The sequence below is a fragment of the Pelobates fuscus genome, chromosome 7 (genome assembly GCF_036172605.1).
Source record: "Pelobates fuscus isolate aPelFus1 chromosome 7, aPelFus1.pri, whole genome shotgun sequence".
Taxonomy (NCBI): domain Eukaryota; kingdom Metazoa; phylum Chordata; class Amphibia; order Anura; family Pelobatidae; genus Pelobates; species Pelobates fuscus.
This window is the reverse complement of record NC_086323.1, coordinates 166,280,293-166,301,880: the sequence shown is the minus strand read 5'-3', so window position 1 is coordinate 166,301,880 and position 21,588 is coordinate 166,280,293. Positions and strand designations below refer to the sequence as shown.

Genomic DNA, 21,588 nt, shown 5'->3' with positions numbered 1-21,588 from the left:
TGAAAAAATGCAAAGAAAATATATTGCCAGGTGTGTCCTCCAGGTCCGTAATTTTTTTTTTTCCCACTATATTTTTACTGCCTGACAATATTTAGTTTTTGCATTTTTCCAATATTTTTTATATATTTTTTTGTATTTTATTAAAGAAGATTTATTTTTTCTCTTAAAGGGAATCTCCAGTGCCAGGAAAACAATCTGTTTTCCTGGCACTGGAGGGTCCCTTTCCCTCCCACCCCACAATCCCTGGTTACTGAAGGGGTGAAAACCCCTTCAGTCACTTACCTGAGGCAGCGGCGATGTCCCTCGTCGCTGTCTCCTCCTCCGCACCGCTCCTCCTTCTGTCTCCTCCGGCCGAGGAGACCTAATGCTCATGTGCATTAGCGCTCCCCATAGGAAAGCATTGAAAAATAATTTCAATGCTTTCCTATGGGGAAATGAGCGACGCTGGAGGTCCTCACACAGCGTGAGGATGTCCAGCGACGCTCTAGCAAAGGAATTCTTTGCTAGAATCCAGGAAGTTCCCTCTAGTGGCTGTCTAGTAGACAGACACTAGAGGTGGAGTTAACCCTGCAAGGTAATTATTGCAGTTTATAGAAAACTGCAATAATTACACTTGCAGGGTTAAGAGTAGTGGGAGTTGGCACCCAGACTACTCCAATGGGCAGAAGTGGTCTGGGTGCCTGGAGTGTCCCTTTAACTCATATAATCTGTCTACATTTTTTAGCGCAATAATTTTCTATGTGGACATTTAATCTTTGTATGTATTTTTAGGTTTTGCTAGTTCTCTTTTTTTGTATTCGTACCATTTTACTGTAATTTTAATGGGTAAGCTCAGGGAAATTGATTCTCTATGTTCAGACAGTGTCCTTTATTTCAAAACATGTTTTTAATTTTTTTTTTTTTCAATTAATTTTGCTGTTTTCTTCTTACAATATACATTTCACTAGCATGGTTATTTATGAAGTGAAAAATTGTTGGGAATTCAAAGTAAGCTTTTAATTTAAGGTCAAAAAGTCTCAAAGTCAGTTATGCTTCTGGTTCAGCATTTTTGGTCTAAAATTTGAATTTTCTTGGAATTACTGAGAATTCTCAGTAGTGTTAAAAAAAAAAAAAAAAAAAACCCTGTAAGGGTTATATTTCTGCATAGTGTTTTATATTTTTGTGCAACATGTTGACATTTTTAAGATTTTTCCATTCACCCAGAAACATAGGTAGTCTCCACTGTCACTTGCCTGTTATTATGTCCTTCCACTGATAGGTCCAGAAAATGTTCATATTCACTTGAAGAATTTTCCCAAAACCCCTTAGTCCACTACCCATAGGAATTTAGCAATCCTTCTAAGAACCTGCTTATTTATGTTGAGACTATGCACGCTGAACTTCTGCTAACTGAAATTTTTAAATATGCTCATTTTCTCTATGAATCTGCAAATGTATTACCACAAAATATGTCAATTCATCCTGATAAGCCGTCGATTCACTGTGATTCTGTTCATCTATCCTTAAGAATCAACCTACACCTTTGAGATGTGTCTAATCAAACACGTGCTGTTTATATCCTTTTAATTAGTAGTATTGCAGTTTATCATCCCTCCACCTTATTATGCCACTGCTGCTAGACCCCAAATATGCTTAAATCCTATGAGAAGTTGTGTGAAGAACCCTCATTGGCTGACTGACAGTCACATGTTGTTCCCAAAGAATTATTTTCAGGCATCAAATATGCTGCCCTAAACGACAGGCCTGCCTACTGGGCTGTCATGGACTGCTAGCACCAGGGAGTGTGGACTCCATGCCCACTGCATTGTTTAATTGTGGTGCTTCTGTTGCACAATGGGAAATGTGAAGAGGCAGTGTCTGACTGGTCTCCCCCAGCTCCATGTTTTTATTCATCCCTGCACTTTCTCCTCTGCAGTCTCTGATAAGCCTTCCCTGGCTCTATGCTTTGAGTCCCTCCCCCACTCTCTCCAATGATGACCCATCTCCATTGCATTCTCCTCCAGGCAGGAACTGAAAGCACTGTTCCCCAGCCAGGTAGGACTGATCTGATACTCTGCATATAAAAAAAAATAACTAAACTGTTTCCGAGTGACCTCAAATAGAAATGTCTTACTTTTAGTACTGCAGTTCTGTTGACTACATTTATTATGAGACTCAGCCAGCCATTCAGTTAGCTAAGTGTCTTGAGAAATGTAATGTACTTTAACTGGAGTGTTACTGCTAGGACATGAAGGTCATAAATTGTTAAAAAATAATGAAATATCCCCTCTCAGTCTAAACAACCATATACTCCTACTACCACTGCTAGACCCCCTAAAAATGTCCAAAACCTTAACCTCATAACAATACCCCACAAGTTTGACAGCCTACATGCAAAGGGCAGGTTGTCAAAAGGGCTAACAGACGGAAACAATATCTCTTCCCGAAGGAACCTGACCTTCAATTTACGCATTCAGTACAACTGTCAAAGGGTTTATCATTACGTTTGTATTATGGTATCTGTCGTCAGTTTTACAGTGTACCTCAATTCTGAACTCTGTCTTTACTTTTGTATCGTATTATTCTCATTATATAAAATATACAAATAAAGAATTTTAAAAAAAAATAATAATAAAATAAAACATAACATACTTAGTAATAGAATATGGATATTAGCACATCAAGTGAGGAAACTCCAACAGGTTAGGAGCAAAGTTTACGAAGGAAGGCAGGCAGGCAGGCAGGATCTAATTTGAGTGTCACACCATCTAAAAACGTCACCAGCCAACACTGTAATCAATCTTTTCACTTCAAGACTTTTACAATCATCCCAGCTACCATCGAAATATATCCATTCACCCTGACAAATGTGTAATTACCATGAAACCATAACTATTTATAAATTCTTTCTGAGAATCTGCCAATTTATCCTAAAGTTTTGAAAATGTGTCTACTTACTCTGGGAATGTATCTATATGTCCTATAAATTTGTTAATATTTGTGATGATGATTATAGATTGCAACATTCAACTTGAGCACACTCCTGCTCACCCTGAGACTCTGAGACATTACATAGTCTATTCATTCCCACTGACAAGCGTCACATTAACCTTAAAGGGACACTCCACTGCAAAATATATATATTTTTAAAACTGTTTAATAGATATACCCCAATGACAAATATGCATGCATTTAATTATACATTTTGACATTCGCAGTGTATCTAAAAACGTATCTAAAAAGCTTGCAAAAGTAGAAAATCTTTTGTCTAAAGCCTTTGCAAGTCTTAATTGTTTAACCCTGTCCAGACATTCTGTGGGTGTCCAATTATACTAAAAATCTGCCATTTTTGTAAAAAGGACACACTCTTCTCAAATAAAGCGCTTTAGTCGTCTGGAGTGTCCCTTTAAGAATTTCTCCATTAGCGTTAAGAAACATAGATAGGCAGAAGTACCACGTGTTAGTAACATGTGGCAAATATACTTGACATTTGGAAAAAATAAACCATATATTAAGTTGGCTGACTTTCTCGACAATGTAAGAAAAACTCTCTTGCTTCGATTTTTGTTTTTTTTGCTTTATGTTTTAATGATATGATAGAAATGTACCTAAAAATGTAATAAATTCAGAAATGCAAGCTGTGAAGACTGATTCAAGACTGGAAACGTGCTGGACCATAACTACATTCAGGGGCAGATTCTAGTGTCAGTGCAGTACTCCAGTAAGAGTGGAAAATAATACAAGAGCCTTGTTCGTACAGAAAATCATTGCTACCTTTTTGGAGAGTCATTTATCTGTTTGTGATTATTAGTAATCTGTTTCCATTGGGATGGTAAGTACTAAGTGTACTCATCATCCAGAGATCCCATTTAGCAGAAAGGATGAGTCTAATGAGGACTCCATATGTTTAAGAACTTCCAGTGACAACATCTGTACTCTGTAACAGCTGGGTACATCTCGCCACTATAAATTAGTAAAAAAATAAAAATAATATATATATATAAATATATAACATATCGTCACAGGTCGTTACTGTGACATATTAACGTGAATGTATTTATTGCACACCAGACCTTGGTATACTGTCACCTGGAATGTTGTAGTGTGTCTTATCATTTCACAAATATTATTATTATTATGGTCTGGGAAGGAGGAAATCTTTTTGTTGGTTCATTTCTACATGACCCTAACTAAGCATTATCTTTTTTTTAATGAACCTTTGGACAAAACTTCATTCTTATCCTTACTTGGTCCACGTGTCCACTTGTTAAAAACGTTGATAAACCCTATCCGCTAAATATTGACATTCCTGATAAACATCTAGAGATCATGATGAGCCAACCTCGCAAGGCCCACTTTGCAGAAACAAATGGGCTACCTTTTCTAATACAAATAATGAACTTTAGATAATAGGGTGAGATTAAAACATACAACAAAAAAGATTAGTTACACTAAATGAATTTTGTTCTGTTGTTTCTGTTTTTTCAGCTCCCTCAGGCTCAAAAGGTAAAAAACCAACAACAATTCTGTTAACTCTTCATTGACTAAATTATTTGATTATTGTGCATGTGTAGAATGCTATCCCTGGTACAGTGGTAATTAGGGTAAATGCTTGCAATTCTCCATTTAATGAGATATTTTTTTTCTACATACATACCTTAATCGTAATAGTAATCAATTGGATAGAAAAAATTAATAGTGTACACAATAGTGTAAAATTCGTAAAGTATAGAGGACCTTTTTTTTAAGTCTCACTGCACAGTGCTGAAATTTTAAAGTGACTTCCCATCTCAGTCATCTGATTGTCATAGAAAGTGCTTTATCCTACAGGTGTCAGAAGGGTGAGTAAGGAATTGTGGGGGGGAAATATCTTACTCATGCTTTTGGCACTCGGAGGATTTGGAATGCTGCACTGTTTAGATATAATTAAAATTTAACCCAGTCTCCACTGTACAAGGATTTTATTTATTGCCTCATCTGAATAAAACATATTCAGACACATGTTAATTAAATCTCCCACCTGTAGACTCAAACTTGTAACATGGTTTCCGCAGTCTATCACAAATATGTATATGTAGCAAACTGGTTACATGTATACATATTAATAGTTGTCTCACTTCATGTGTATTACACCATATTTGTCTGTATTGCCACAAAATTATGTTCTACAACACCATGACATTACATGTGTGACCTCACGTACCTCCCCATACATTATCACCACTGTTAATTCATATATGTCACTTGAATTTGCTTAAGAAATTGGTCATAAATTAGAATACACACATATACTTAAATCCTGTATCATAGACTGAGCACGGTTTGCTCACTAAAAGCCACTTGGTCTTTGTAGTTGTCAAGAATCCTTTAATAAACACATTTCAATATTAAAATGGTTATTCACTTTCCTGATAATTGTAGAGAATTGACAAAGTAATTTTAAATTTAAACTAATTTATTTCAGTTGTAACAATTGTCTAATGTGAACTAAATCTATTCCCTGTCCTCTCCCCCAAAAGACTATGACTGTGACTTTTATCATAGAGATAACATATATTCAACTGAAAATTATGAATATTAACTCACCTCACCTGGTCCAGCAGTTACACTATTGTAACACCCACCTCTTGTGCCGTCGGTGCTCCATCCACACCCACTCAATGAAGTCGACATGCTGGCCTCAATGACACCAGTCACTCCGTCCCTATACTCCTAAAGCCAAAGCCAAAATGTTGACTTGAAGAGTATGGATATGAACCACAGACCTACCACTAGGAGGTTCTCCTGTTCACTTTGTCAGTCACTCTCCTTAGGTGAGGGACCAGTTCTTAAATAAGTTTTCTCTCAGACTGTACATTTGCTAACAATTCACCTAGCAAAGTATATAGATGGAATTTTATGGGGTTTTTTTTTAAATTGAGCCCAAGTTACGAGTACAATGATATATACTTTAATTAGAGAATGCTCCCAGCTTGACAAGTTTGTCCAAAGATTTTCATTTCCTTGTCAATTCTTCACAATTCCAGGCTTAATAAATAACTCACACATTTAAATTTCTAATCGTATATGTATTTATATTTCACAGAGGGAGTCATCAAGTTTATTTATTCAAAGTGTTCATTAGTTGTAGAGTGTCTCAAACATGGCTACTGTCCATTATTTCACAATGAACAAATGTTACACCTGTTGGAAGGTGTACCGGAGGTGGCATACCAGTGGTATGTGAAAAAAGAGGGGATTCCTTTAAAATACATGTAGTGTATTCTGCCTTTTCTGTGTTCCCATACTTACTAGATACACTTTAGGGGGGTGTAAAAAAAAAGGTTTTCTAGCTAGTAATATTAGTTTAGCAAACATATTTATTGTCTACTAAAAACAGGACATGTAGTCAATGTATGATTCTGTGTTTATTTCATTCACATATAGATTCAGATAACAGTCCGCTAATCCAACCTCTCTACCGTTGATGATATTCTGGGAAACAGAATCACATACAGAGCTATTCAGTAATGTGTGAATTATTGGGAATTCAAAGTTAATCAAAAGTGAGTTTCTGATTTTAAATAGCAGAACTTAAAATATAGTTGACTTATAGAATGTTTCCAATTACACTATTTTGTTAAAACTCACTTTTAATTAACTTTGAACTCCTGAAAATGCACACTGTGGTGCAAGGGTAGGCAACCTTCAACACTCCAGATGTTGTGGACTACATGTCCTCCCATAATGCTCTTACAGTCATAATGCTGGCAAAGCATCATGGCAAATGTAGTCCAAAACATATGGATTGCCTATCCCTGCTCTAGTGAATCCCCCGATTGTCTCTTCTGGAATGTAATACCAGTTAGGACAGCTGCTACCCGTAAAACAACTGTTTTGGGGCAGGTCGAGCCATGTGTTGCCCTGTGGTTAAACCCCAAGACCCAACCCTGGTCTCAAATATTTCAACAATTAAATGAAATTAAAATACAATGTAAATTAAATTAAAAATCATGTAATATGCCATTTACCTAATACAAAGTCTCAAGACCCCTCAATGGAACATGCTTCACCGATGTGTTTCCTCTCAATAAAATATTACATGACAACTGCTCAAACCAAGAAGCTAGTTGCTTGAGATACAAAATATTTTCTATAGGTTTATGCCTACTTTTATTTTTGTCTTAAATTGTGTCTATTGTGACCTGTTTGATTAATAAAAATAATTGTATTTTTACACAGATATGCAGAGCATACAAACATTGCAACTTTAGCCCCTCTGTGTTTCAATAGTGAATTGACATGTACCATTTAGAAATGGGGCATCTTCCTGATTGACTTAGTTAAGAAGTTATTAAAAAGGGAATTCTGTCACTCGGTGCCCAGACATGCAATGATTATAGCGGAATTTGTATGTATTCCTCAAATATGTGTTTCCTCTGTCTACTTTTCTAACAGTTTTGATGTGTGAGTTACCTTACTTTGATCTGCTATGACAACGACTATTTCATGTACATTCCTTTACTATACTTATATTATTTAACAGTGACTTTATGAAATGATGAAAGTAGCAATTTGTCAAGTCTATCAATTTCCAGCCTGAAGAGCTCACAGTCTTTTTTTGGAGAATGAGATCTAACGTGACTTGTTAGAGGAGACTAATAGTCTGCAATTGCAATTGATTGATAGACTATAAACGTATGCTGCTGTTTCGTCTGTGACCTGTTCTCATTGATTGTCTTGTCCATGTATTATCTTGTATTATCTTGTACGTGTTTGTTGGTGGTATAACCCTCCCCCCAAAAAAAAACATCAAGCAAAAAAACTAAAACTTTACATAACTCAGTATTTTAAGGCTTTAGTTAGGCTTCTAGTCAGGTATCAGTAAAATACATGTTCATGTATTTGCAAATGCATCTACATTGTTTAAGGATGAATTATGAGTTAGGCGTGCACACTTTTAGAGCATGGATTAAAGATTACTGTGTTCAATTGTAACATTTTAAAACATTGGCTTAATGCATTCAGCTGACACTCTTAGCGAATGACCATTGGAATGGCCAGTTCACTCCTGGCTCCATGACCACTACAGAGTACTTTTCATTTACATATTGTGTTTAATAGTCTGTATGTGTTGGAATAGTTGGAACAGACTGTATGTGTCTAGGACCCATTTCACGTAGCTTTCTGTGCTAAAATATGCCAGCCCATCATCCCTGGATAGAATAATGACATATATGCGTAAAATAAGCAAGATGCCTTTTCACAGTGAACTTTATAGTTTCATCTAGTTTTATGAACCAGATAATCGCTACACATACAATGACGACAATGGAGGTGCAACAACCATAATTTACAGCAAAGTAGATGAAATCACAAACTGAAATTAAAATGGGCAAACCAGTATCTTTTTTGTGTTAAATAGAAGAGCTATTTTAACCACATGGCGCGCTATCCCGTGTTTTTTTTTCTTCATACCCTACTCATTTCGCGTTACACTTTTTCTGGAGTATCTATGCATTACCCATATCAGTAGTTTCTAAATATACACCGAACAGAATAACTGAACTTTACACTTTAAATATGTAAATAAAAATAAACATATTGTTATCCCACAAATATACCTTAATGGACAACTAATTCATGAAAAGGGATCTTGTTTATGAATAATGTGAAAGAAAATGATTTGTCATTATTTGTGTCTATGTATGTGCTGACGGCTTATCCTTTTTCAAATCTCTTTTCCTGTGTTATCGTTTAACATGTGTAAGTAGAGTTTTTACCCTCTTTTTCTGCAATGCTACCATATTTCAGCAGTTTTAGAACATCAGAGATCACCCTTTGCTCTGTTTACCTGTTAACCATTTAAATGCCAGAACATTTTAATTTTGTACCTTCTGTACTTCAAAAGGTGGCAATTAAAATTCCTGAGTTTTCTGTCACTGCGGACTGAAAACTAAACGTATTAATACCTGCTTTTCGAAGCCAAAGAGCCAGGCACAGATATATTCACGTTTGGTTTTAAAATACTAAACTGACAGAAGTATCTGGGGAAAACAAATAGTTTTTTAGTATTTCGACTTGATTCTCATTCATGTTGTCAAATCTTGGCTGCATACTTAACATTGATTAAACTGACAAAATAATGTTTCAACGTGAATTTATATTTTGATTAAATCTATTTACAGCAAATAAAAAGTAATACTTTATATAGGTAAAAAAATAAAATAACATGTTGCACATAAAAATAGAAAAATAATGATTTAAAGTACAATCCTACAAATATGCTTCATAATATCATTGTTTAATGTGCATTTTTAATAGTCTAGAACTTTAATTAATAATGTCCTCAGAACAGAAAATATATTATTTTCTGTGTTGCACATTGTCGTTTATACATTTTTGTATCCGCCTATTTATTCAATATATCATATTGTTTGATGCGAAAACAGAACTTGTTCTAAACAGAACATGGTTATATGTTATTTGTGTTCTAGTTTTTAATCAGCTCTGGGGGATAGACACCCTTTATCAGAATTGTGTTACTCCATGCTGATTTGCAGAGAAAATAAGCGATTGTATCTAGAAGTTATTTAATAATATATTATGTTATATTTTAAATAATATTATATACAATATTGAATATTATATTGTATATAATATAACTATTTTAGAAAAAAAAATATATAAACCTAATATATATATATATATGTATATATAGATGTAAAAAACAGATAAAATGTGTATCTTGTAATACCTTTTTTATTGGACTAACAGAATGTATATATATATATATGTCTTGAGGGGCCTGATATATCTGATTTTTTTTATCATATGTATGATAAGAAATCAGATATATCAAGCACCTCAAGAAGCACAGCGTATGCGCATCATTAGAAGTGCTTGTGCTGTGAGCGGCACTAGGACCCTGCATGGAGCACTTCAGGTTTTGGGCTGGCCAATAATGCCCCTTAAGTGGTCCTCCCATTGTGGGCATCTACAGTGATGTGAGTCTCATTGCTGGCAAGGCCTCCTCAGTGCACGTCCACCCATCCCATATTTCATATATTTTGTCAAATAAAAGTACATAAGATATTTAATCAAAGTCTTCTTGTGCCAATTGAAAATCCTTAATTCCTTTTGTATATTTTATTAAATGCTAGCTTTCGTAGCGTGATATAATCACAATCACCCAAAGTACAAGTAAGAAACAAAAAATGAGTTGTTTCAAATTTGTTGCTACAAAAAATATATATGAATCATTATGGGTGAAAGTATTTAAAGTGCTGTGCTCTGAAAAGAGGTGCAGAGTTGTAAAAATTGAGTAATCACCAATGGAATGGGATGGCTGATTCCACTGGTTTCCGTGGTGATTGCTCCACTTTCAAATCTTCGTAGTACTTTCCACAACATTTAGGTTGTATACATGCGCAAGAATTCCAGTTTATAAATAGTTCCGTTACAAGTCCTATTATGTAAATGTTTAGAAGGAGGAAACCATTTGTTCTAATTAAATTAAATACAAAGTTAAAAAGTACTTATATATGTGTGTCTCATTAAATATACTGGGTATATAAGATATAAGATAATAATGTGAAGGGAATATATGGTATGTTAGGAGAGCAATACACAGATCTATTTTGTTTATGATCAGGTATATTCCAGTGTCGGTCAACCACTGATCAAAAGTATAATGCTATGTACCTGTCTCGGTAGATGGTGTTGCATTATTTAACACTATACCAAAGGTGTTTGATGTTAACCAATCAACTGTTGTTCGAGAAGTCCCATAATTCTCTGCTTCCCAGTGGGTGATGCAGTTTGACATGATTCTCTCGGTAGCTGAAATAGCCATCGACTGACAATGAATTATGGGATATTAAGCTCAACAACAGAGACATTTTTCTCCAGTTCTCAGTTTTTAAATTAATAAATCTAGACATGAGTTAAATAAAAAGAAATGTAGTAAAATAACTTTAATTTGCCTCGTTAGAGCTAACCAATAATCGTACTTTTGGGCTGAGATTATTTGCATGATCATTATCCCAATAGTTGACATTTCTTATTATGATGCATAATATGGTGCAGACACTTGCATAACAAGAAGCAAGTTCAGATAATAAGGAGAGTACTTATTTAGTAATTAAAAATAATTGGAGCAAAGTTATTTAAACTTCTTGCATAGCAGTTACTGCTTCTTTTTATCTGTTGTCTTCCTAATGTCTTTCTTGATAATGTGACAAATGTTTTGTTTCATCTTTGTCCACTTTGTGTGTTGTTTGTTGAAGTGATTAATATTTTGTGGTCATTAGACACATTGAGGGAGATTTATCAAAGTGTGCAAAGTACTAAAAGTGAAGCATTTTCCGCATCACTTTTTAGAAGAGAACCTTACATAAATATCCCTCCTTGAAAACCAAATTACACAGAAAACATGTAGAAAATATATCAAAATGTTCTGTTCTAAAACGTAGTACAAGTGTGTGAGAGGAGATAAAGAACAGTGGGCCGTCTGGTTTCCAAGTGATTGTCCCACGTTTAGTACTGCAGACCACTTGTTTTGATCGGATCACTTTGATAAATCCCCCCCATGGTGTCGTCTAGGCAGAATTTTATTATTTTATGAGATACTGTAAGACGATTCCAAGACTAGATTCCCAACAATATTAAGTGTACACATCTAACACATCCGAATCCTTAATTTTGAAGCCCAGTAAAGCTATTTCAATGCATTACAGTCAATTCAATGAGGGCAAGGTTGGCAGAGTATATTTCCTGATAGTATTTTAACATCAATGTATCCTAACTTTAGGGCTGAACTCACATGTGCCATCCAAAAATACACTCTAATGAGATCATTGTTGTAAAAAAAATCCGTATTTTCTCAGTTTAAAAAAACAAGTATGGTAGTTCTAACGGGAAAGGATACAGCACTCTGACATTAGAATCTAGATGCTCCAGACCTACTGTTTCATGAATTGAAAAACAAAAAATGGTCCAACCACTCCAGATGTAACATAAAGCTGCTTTATTGAAACATGAAGTGCAATCTCTTTTGCAAGTTAGAATCTTGGTGTTACAAACCTAGGGCTAGCAAACCCCAGTATCATGAATTGAAAAACAAAAATGGTCCAGGCACTCCATATTTAACAAAAAAAGCAGCTTTATGGAACCATGAAGTGCAACATTTTGGCCTACACAGAGGCCTTTATCGAAGACCTATGTGTAAGCTGAAACGTTGCACTTCTTGTTTTAATAAATCTGATCTTTGTTAGATTTGGAGTGCCTGGACCATGGTTTTTTTTCAGAAAAAAAAAAAAACCTTATTGGCAACACGGTTTAACGAATTTCCCCTCCACTAGAGATCAGCTCCACTTCTAAGTTCCAAGTGAAATAATAAAAAAAAAGAGACAGCATTCCTACTTATCAAGAAGTACCTTTGAATTTTGTCCTCCTTTTTCAGTTTCAGTTCATTCTTCCTCGGCTAGCGGGGGAGGGCTGGTAAGGGAGAAGAAGGGACAATAACCCGCAGGCACTAGTTTAGAGAGAATTGTGGTGTGCTGGTTTACAGCACGGTATTAAACATTATTATGAAACTGTATTCTTCGATTAATATTGTATTCTAGTTCTTGCAGCATACAGGGAGTGGAGTTTGCAGATTAGGGTTAAAATTGGGCTATTTTTGCAGTAACTCCACCCCCTCTCCCTCTGTCCACTATATTTAAGCCTGTTTGTTTGTTTTTTGTGGTGAAAAAGAGCATGAGAGAACTGTGAAACCACCTTGTGTAATATCATACCCTGTGATGTCTAACTACCTTTGTACAAATGTAGCCAGCCATGATCCAAGTATTGCTATCTTTTGGTAATTAGAAACTGCCGTATATCCGCATTTGATAATATTACGTTTTGCAAACACATACTCAAACACGACATTCAGTGCACATAATGACATGCAGAATACCTTTGTATTCATTGCAGTTATTTGATGCATAGCCCCAAAATGCTTAATTCAATGCCATTGTCCAGGCAAATTCAGGCCAAAGTCTTAAATACTATTATACTGTGACCTGACTTCAAAGCATCCATTTGACTACATTCCAAAGCACATAAGAGGTTTACCCGGATGTTCTGAAATATACATTGTACAAACATAGGCTTATTCAAAATCTTTTTTTAATAATATATTTAATCGGTGTTCAGCAGCTTAAGAAAAACAAAAAAAAAAGTAATTCCTTCCAATGTATAAGAGTTATGAGTTAACCCTTGGAATTTGTTTGGTGTTTAATGTAAAATCCCATCACTTGTGTTACCTTGTGACCAGTTTGTGTACGTGTGTCTTTATTGCACAAAAACATCAGTTAAACTTGGACACCTTCAATCTTGATTTTTGATTCTCTGATACTTTATTGATGTGAATGAACTATTGTAAATGTTAACCCTTAATTTGTTTGATTTCTTTTTTCTTTTTCTGGTTTATTTTTGTCTGTGTTCAGCTTGCCGATGATCAGGGTTTGGTTTTGATGACGACGGTTGCTATGCCAGTATTTAGTAAAGAGAATGAAACTGTAAGTAATGTTGCTTTGATAATTCTATATTTTGTTCTGCATGTTACTTACACACTCTTTATGCGCCTTGCTGATGACCGTAAGGTTTAGACCAGGGCTGTCCAACCTGCCGCCCCCCCAGATGTTGCTGAACTACAACTCCCTTGATTCCCTGGCTACCTGTTTACTTGAAAGAATCATGGGAGTTGTAGTTCAGCAACATCTCGGGGTCGCAGGTTGGACAGGCCTGGTTTAGACCTTTCATTAATTAAATGTTGGCTTGCGCGAAATCAAAATGGCTGCACATGAAATTTCTCATAAGCCTTTGTATAGTTTTCAGCAAAGTATGCAAACAGTTAAAAAAAAATGTAAAAAATTAAAGGGACACCGTAGGCAGCAAAATCACGACAACACATTTATGAAGCCAGGAGTAATTGTGAGCCGTCCACTGGTAAATTGCCAAACTTTTGTACATGGTTTGACACTTGCATCGCTGTGTTGGGTGCCTGTTGGTCTGATAAAACAGAACTATATATTTCCCACTATCATACTAATTCATACCAGGTTTAAACAATATTAATTATCTAGGAGCAATCAACCAAAGCATACTGGTTAAATCTGAGTTGGTATGTGAAAATATCAAACTCCACCTTATCAGACCAACTCGGAATGGAAGACCCATGGTAAGTGTCAAAGCATTCATACATTATTTGACAGATTACTGTCAGAAGACAAGCTGTAGAAGTTATGGTGCCTAGAGTGTCCCTTTAATATAGTTCATAGCAAATAGCAGCATTTATAAAAAAAAAAAACGACAAATATTTTGATGTTCTAATTAATGTTCTAATTGACGGAAACTTGTTTTAGCTCTGCTGAGAAAATAAATTATTGTTGCAATTATTTGTTGCTTAATTATATTTCATTTGTTTTATTTAATATTATGTAAATAAGGCAGTAGGAGTAAAATCAAACGAGTCTAAGTACGATATTGCAAGTGTGTTGCATTTTGAGTAGGTATGGAGTCATTTATTTAGGGTTTAGCCTGGAAAATATCTAGAAAAAATAAACATTAAAGAATCTGCAAATATTAATTGAGCTATAACCAAAGCTTATGCTTCTTTTTCTAATGTATACATGTATTGTAGTAGGAAAAAAGCACATTAAGGAGATACAAATATACAAAAGTGTAAGAACACAACAAGCTGTTATCACAGTAGGTTATGCCCGTGACTTACCTTGAAATAGCACAATGTATCCAAATGCACATAGTTAAAAGACCAGTTTTGGCAGTATAGTAACTTAATCAAAATCAAGTTGCTATAATGTCACCAGTCCCTGGTGCTGTCTCGCCTTTAGGGGTTAAACTATTCACGAATGGTTCCACTCCAAAGCCTGTGCTCCAGCACTGCATCGCAACGCCCCTTGGTCCTTTTGCTTTCTGAAACCCTAGATAACTTAAAGCTCAGGAGGCATCAGTATTAGGCGCCGTTTATTGACTTAAAGTCAGCTGAAGTGCTAAGCTAATCAATAACTCAATATTGATTAAAAAGGTGTGTAACATGGACGATTTATCCTGTAAAATGATTTAATATAATGAAAAATATGTTGTAATATTTTTAGATTTTAACATATATTGATAGCTTCTTTTTTATATATGATTTTTTAAATATTTTATAAAATTTATTTTAAATTTAGCGTTGCAAGTGCAGCCAAACAAAAAAGGGAAACTCTCTAGTGCCCAAATAAAAAATAAAATTGCTGTTTAGTAGATATACCTCCAATGAAAACCTGCATGCATTTAAGTATGCATTTTTTTTTATTGGGGGTATATGTAAAAACAGCTTCCAAAAGCCCTCCCCTGTAACCCAGCCCAGACTTTCTGTGGCTGTCCAATCACAGGCTTTCCAATGCAGCTCAATGAAAAGTCTTTGCAAAACAGTTGCTCTAAGTAATTTCCTGCCTCTTGAGTTTAGCTCCACTGAGCTGACCAAACCAGGAAGTAACAGGGCTGGTTGTCTGCTTGAAAGTCAGGAGGCTGTAACCAGATTATTATTATTATTATTTTTTAAATGCCAATTTCTATTGAAATCTGCACTGTTTGTAAAATGAAAAAAAAAGAGAACAAACTCTTCACACATAAAGCACTTCAGTCAGTTAAAATGATTTTGGGATGTAGCGTGTCCTTTAAAGAAACACTCTGGGCACAATAACAATTTCATCTCAGTGAAGTTGTTATGGTGCATGAATTTCCTGGATGACATATTACCTTGATGGGTTAAACCATTTATGACTGGTTTAACCCCAAAGGCATAAAGATGACCCCCATCAGCTTATCTACCTATCTTAGGACTGGCTGCGGTGTTAGGCTGAACGTGTCCGCCTGTCACCAGCTTCCAAATGTAAAATACGGCAAGTGCAAGGATTTTCCTTTAAAATGATCATTCCTCCAAACATCCCACATGTAGTTTTGTGGTGAAATTTTTTGTATATTACATTAATTATTTATTCAACCACAATATATTCAACTATATTACTTAGATGCAGGGCCGGATTAACATAGGGGCTGATGGAGCTGCAAAAAGTTTTTTTTTTTTTTTTTTTACACACTACTCTTAGGTTTGCCACCTGACTGGTATTTTACTGGCACAGCCGGTATTTGAGGTTGCCTGGCCATGCCGGTATTGCAGTAATACCGGCAATACAAATGCAGGTATTTTTCGCAGAATAAATGGAGATTACTCTGCAATACCAGCACTGGCCAGTAGGGGTCACTGTGTGTGGAGAGAGGCAGGGATAGGAAGTTACAGCATATCCCTGCCTCTCTCTACTACTCAGTGATCTCAGCTACACAGCACAGAGAGTCCAGACAGCAGCTCTACAGCTCGGGTAAGTGAGGGGTGGGGGGAAAGGCAGCAGGGACACTGAGACACTAAGGGACACATGTGGACACTGAGACACATGGGGACACTGAGACACTAGGTGACTAGTGTCCCCATGTCTATGTCCACAACTGTCCCCATGTCTATCAGTGTCCCCAAGTGTCTGTCTCCCAGCCAGTGTCCCCTAGTCTTCCAGTGTCCCCAAGTCTCCCAGTGTCCCCTAGTCTCCCTGTGTCTGTGTTCCCATGTATCTGTGTCCCTAGTGTCTTAGTGTCCCCAAATGTTTCTGTGTCCCCATGTCTCCCAGTGTCTGTGTTCCTAGTGTCTCAGTGTGCCTAGTGTCCCTATATGTCCCAGTGTCCCCATGTCTCCCAGTGTGCCCAAGTGTCTGTCTCCCAGCCAGTGTCCCCTAGTCTCCCAGTGTCCTAGTGTCCCCAAATGTTTCACTGTCCCCATGTCTGCCAGTTTCCCTAAATGTCTCAGTGTCCCCATGTCTCTCAGTGTCCCCGGGTCTCTCAATGTCCCTATGTCTCACTGTGTCCCCAGTATCCTAGTGACATATGGGGACACTGAGACACTGGGAGACTAGGGGACTGGGTGACATGGGGACACTGACACTGTGATACATAGGGACACTGAGACATTGGGTGACTTGCGAGAATGAGACACTGGGAGCAACCCATCTATACAGCAGAATCAAACTGTGAGTAGTTTGTTGGTGTTTTTACAGAATTTTCTCTGATTCACTCCTTTTGATTATAAAAATGATTAAGGCTGGTATTTTTTTTCGAAGAAAGATGGCAACCCTAACTACTCTTCACATACTCTTGCTTAAAAGAGCACTATAGGGTCAGGAACACAATCATGTATTTCTGACCCTATTATGTTAAAACCACCACCCTGGCCCCTTCTTGCCTCCCTAAGTATAGTAAAATATAACTTGTATTCAAGTCTGCAGCTGCTGGCTCTGCCTCTGAACTGACTGCTGACATCATCAGAAGTGGTGGTCTGAGCAAATTACAATACTTCCCCATAGGATTGGCTGAGACTGTCAACTAGGAAGATCAGGGGCAGAGCCAGCACAAGTCCAACATAGCCCTGGCCAATCAGCATCTCCTCATAAAGATAAATTGAATCAATGCATCTCTATGAGGAATGTTCAGTGTCTGCATGCAGAGGGTGGAGACACTGAATGGCAGTGCTGCACACTAGGCAGTACTGCCCCAGGAAGCACCTCTAACAGCTATCTAAGGAGTGGCCAGTGGAGTTATTTTCTCTGAAAAGACAGTGTTTACTGCAAAAGGCCCGAATGAAATGATTATACTTACCAGAACAAATACAACAAGTTGTAGTTGTTCTGGTGACTATAGTGTCCCTTTAAGTTTGGAAGCTTAAGAGGGATGTATGGTAACAAAACTTGTGTGTGGACTGGCTGACAATAAAATTAGTTTAGGTAATGCAAACGTTGGTCTCTCTAACACTGTGGCATGTCCCCTTTCTTCTACACTCACTACATACACCTTTTCTCTGTCTCTGACTATATACCAGGAACTTCTGCCTGCTAGTAAGAAGGTAAGGAGACAAGTGGACCAGCGAGTGCTAGGGGACAGTCCTTGGAAAGCATGGAGTGAGCGCGTCATTAGATGCATTTATGTCAAGCTCAGGGTGCTGCCTGCATAGTATGCCCTTAGTTGGACAGCCTGCAGGATTGGCAGGCAACCTGACATGCATTCATGCCTGGCTGTCCTTCAAATTCTTTGGACAGGCATGCCTCCTTTTTGGGCATGTTCTCCCCTTTTGTCAGGTCTGATCACGTGATTCGCACCAGTGGCCCACCCTTTTACCCCGCCCATTAACTTCCTGCTTCACTGGACACTGATGTTGGGGGTTATGGATTTACTTGAAAGATGAAAGCATAAATAAGAGAGAGATTAGCATAGAGTATGTGTTTTCTTATAGCTGCATCCTATGAGTTTCCCTCCAGCACCATCTCCATCAGATACATGACGCTTGGGAGGAATGACTGTTTTAGTGTTTTTGGTCGATAAGATTCCGTAATTAGGCCCATCATAATTGTTAGCACCAGGCCCAGTGTGCTCTTAATCCGGCCCTGCTTAGATGTCCCTAATACAATGTTATTATTAATATTACCATGCATATAGTGCAAAGATATTCCACAGTGTTTTACAATAATAGAATGAGAATATTTGAATTACAGAATGTAACAGAAGCAATACAAAAAGAAGGCTCTGCTTAAAATTAATTTATATTGAGATCATGCAAACAAATCATCGAGGAGGGGGGGTTTATTCGACAAACAATGAGTTGATAAATAAGGTGAAACCGTTTCCAAGTCTGGAGTTCTTTCCACAACTCATTGTTTAGTGAATAAGGCCTCTTGATGTCTCTTTCTCTAAATAACACTAAAGCTATTTAGCAGTAATCCAGGTTCTACGGCAGAAATACAGCTGCCACCCCCAAGACTTGAGAAATGAAGGATTGATAATTTACAATGTTGGCAACGTTTAAGAGTCTTTCAAAACTCTTTGATCTTCATATCAAAATTTCTCTGTAACATCTGGTGAGTGCCACAATAAAGCGTTCAGCCAGCTCCATGAAACAGGAAAAGTCATGTAAACGTATTTTGGAATGTGTAGACACACCTTTTGCTCCTCTATGTACCAAAGTAAGCAACATTTGTCTTGATTTTTAAAACAAAGGCAGATTTTTTTTTTAAAGCATTTTGATGTATTTGACACTTGTCAAAAATCTCTTTTTGATACATGACGAGTGCTTGTGAACTGTCAGGGTTTAAACTTGAGGCTTAAAAGAACACTCCATGCACCATAACCACTATATTATGCTGAGAAATCTGAAAACTCACTGCTGTTGCTTGAACAAAGATATCCATGTCAAAATAAAACATAAATTCACCAAGCAGATAAAACACAATCATCTAACTTGGGCGGTAATCATGATTGATCTGAGAAACAAAAAATAGAACTAAATGATTAAATATCATATAAAGTTCATAAACTCTTTTAAAAAAATAAAAAAAAAAAGCAAAAAAAACTGCTAAAGTGGTTATGGTGTGAGGAATGCCCTTGCCTGTGCCCGTGCTGCATCTGGGCGTCCCGTGATGGAAGGACCTCACTAATTAGTGTGGTCCAGTACATCTCTGCTTAGCCCAGTGAAGCGAACCAGATTCTTTTGCAAGAGATTCTCCCACCATGGGCACCTAGTAGGACATTTTTAAATTACTCTGACAAATTACTCAGTGGGCTGTAGTGGTTATGGTGCATGGAGTGTTCCTTTAACAAAAATTAAACGTTTTTATCTAGTGGTAAAAAAAAAAAAGGCTACAGTCGCAATAAGCTAATTTGCGCGGTCTACAGATTTTCCAGTTAAAACATTTGTCCATGATAAAGATGATAAAAATGCTTGGTATAATTGCGAGCAAAAATGTGTCAAGTTTCGGCTGATTTGTTTTAGAAACACATATTTGTTGATTGCTGTTGATAAACCTCTTCTGTTGTAAAGTGATTCACACAGAGTTAAAAATGACAGCTGTTTCTGCTCATTTGACTTTTCGTTCTATCCATCAGTGTCTTTGAAACAGCAGAACAAAGACCGTAGTCATCTGTATACTGTACTAGATTTATGGCAACGTGAAAATAATTAGCAAAAGATTGTAATGTTTTACTATTGATTGTTTACCATCCTAAGAAGCCTGTATTTTTTTTTTATTTCTTATTTTGAACAGAGATCAAAGGGGGTTTTGCTAGGTGTGGTAGGCACAGATGTTCCCGTGAAAGAACTCTTAAAGGCCATTCCAAAATATAAGGTAAATCTTCCAAATTCAATGCTAACCTATTTATATGATTTACACCGCACCCAATGCAAGAATGCCTGAGGGTAATCCCGTCAAATGCCATCGTAGCACCTGCAGGTGAATACTAGCATAGAAACGACTCTTCCTGCCAAGTGAACAAAAGTCTACAATAAAAACAAATTATTTGGACAAAAAAATTAGAATGAGCATAGCACATTTGAGGTATTTCATTTTGAGCGCACATAAAATATCCATTTAGATTTACAGCTAATAACCAACACTTCAGTCATTGAGAGTCACGACCACCCGTAGGCACTATAATATAAGTGAATGTGAAGGTTGTTAATTTTCGGGGATATTTCGCTCTTATCTACTAGGAACAACTAGCTATTTAAGACGAAATCACATTTTCCGATCATTGCTACTTTGATCGCAAGACTTTAATAGAAATGATGGCGTTTAACATTGTTTTATTGAATTATTGGATATCCTATGTCATCACGTGATCAAAAAAGAGTTGTTGGAGGAATAATTCTGGAAAATATAGAAGCAGTTAATGTGTGCCTTCCATCCTAGTGATTTCTTGTAACTTCTGTTCTCTGTGCTGCAATTGAAATAAAATGTTCCATTGCAACACTGGCGTAAACCAGATGGGGTTCCGGTGAATGGAACGCAGGTGTTTGGCTATGTCTGGCTTGAACATTGTAAACTGCATGTGCTTTTTTCCTCTCATATGCCTTTGTCCCAACTGTATGAAATAATTGAGCCTTTGATAACCGAAGCTGGAATCTTCTACAGAATTGAGTAGCCTTGAATCGATCAGTTGTGCTGTATAATGCAGAGTTATAGCCCACTTTCTTTTCAGGAGCAAATATTTAAATGGAAGTTTTTTTAATTTTATTTTTCATTTTTTTAAATCTCTTTTCAAAAGAGCCTTTCATTTATTACCAGTTGGCTTCTCCCATATGCTAGTGATAGCTCAATATAAATACACACCTCTTTGTTTCTCCCAGGTTTTCACCACATAATAAACGTAATAAACATAAACAGCATACATAAACACATAATAAACAGTAAATCTAGGGATACTGGTAGCTTCAGCTTTATGTATTGCCACTCACCTTGAACTTTATACATACCTTGTTATGCATCTTGTTTTAAGAATCCACCTAAGGGCGCTGACTGCCAAGGTTAAAGGGAAAGGGTCCCTCTCCCTCCCACCCCCCAATCCCCGGTTACTGAAGGGGTGAAAACCCCTTCAGTCACTTACCTGAGGCAGCGGCGATGTCCCTCGCCGCTGTCTCCTCCTCCGGGACGCTCCTCCCTGTTCTTCCGTCGGCCGGTGGGCGAGACTGATCCCGCCCACCGGCCAAGG

The 21,588-nt window shown here is 36.9% G+C and overlaps 1 protein-coding gene across 1 annotated transcript in view; it reads left to right on the top strand.

The window, feature by feature from the left end:
- Positions 1–21,588, top strand: part of CACNA2D3 (calcium voltage-gated channel auxiliary subunit alpha2delta 3) — an 868,261-nt gene that overhangs the window by 540,813 nt on the left and 305,860 nt on the right. Inside the window, exons 14-16 of the mRNA XM_063428162.1 lie at positions 4,468–4,485; positions 13,452–13,523; positions 20,145–20,225. Of these exons, the coding sequence (XP_063284232.1) occupies positions 4,468–4,485; positions 13,452–13,523; positions 20,145–20,225 (171 nt within the window). The remainder of the gene's footprint in view (positions 1–4,467; positions 4,486–13,451; positions 13,524–20,144; positions 20,226–21,588) is intronic.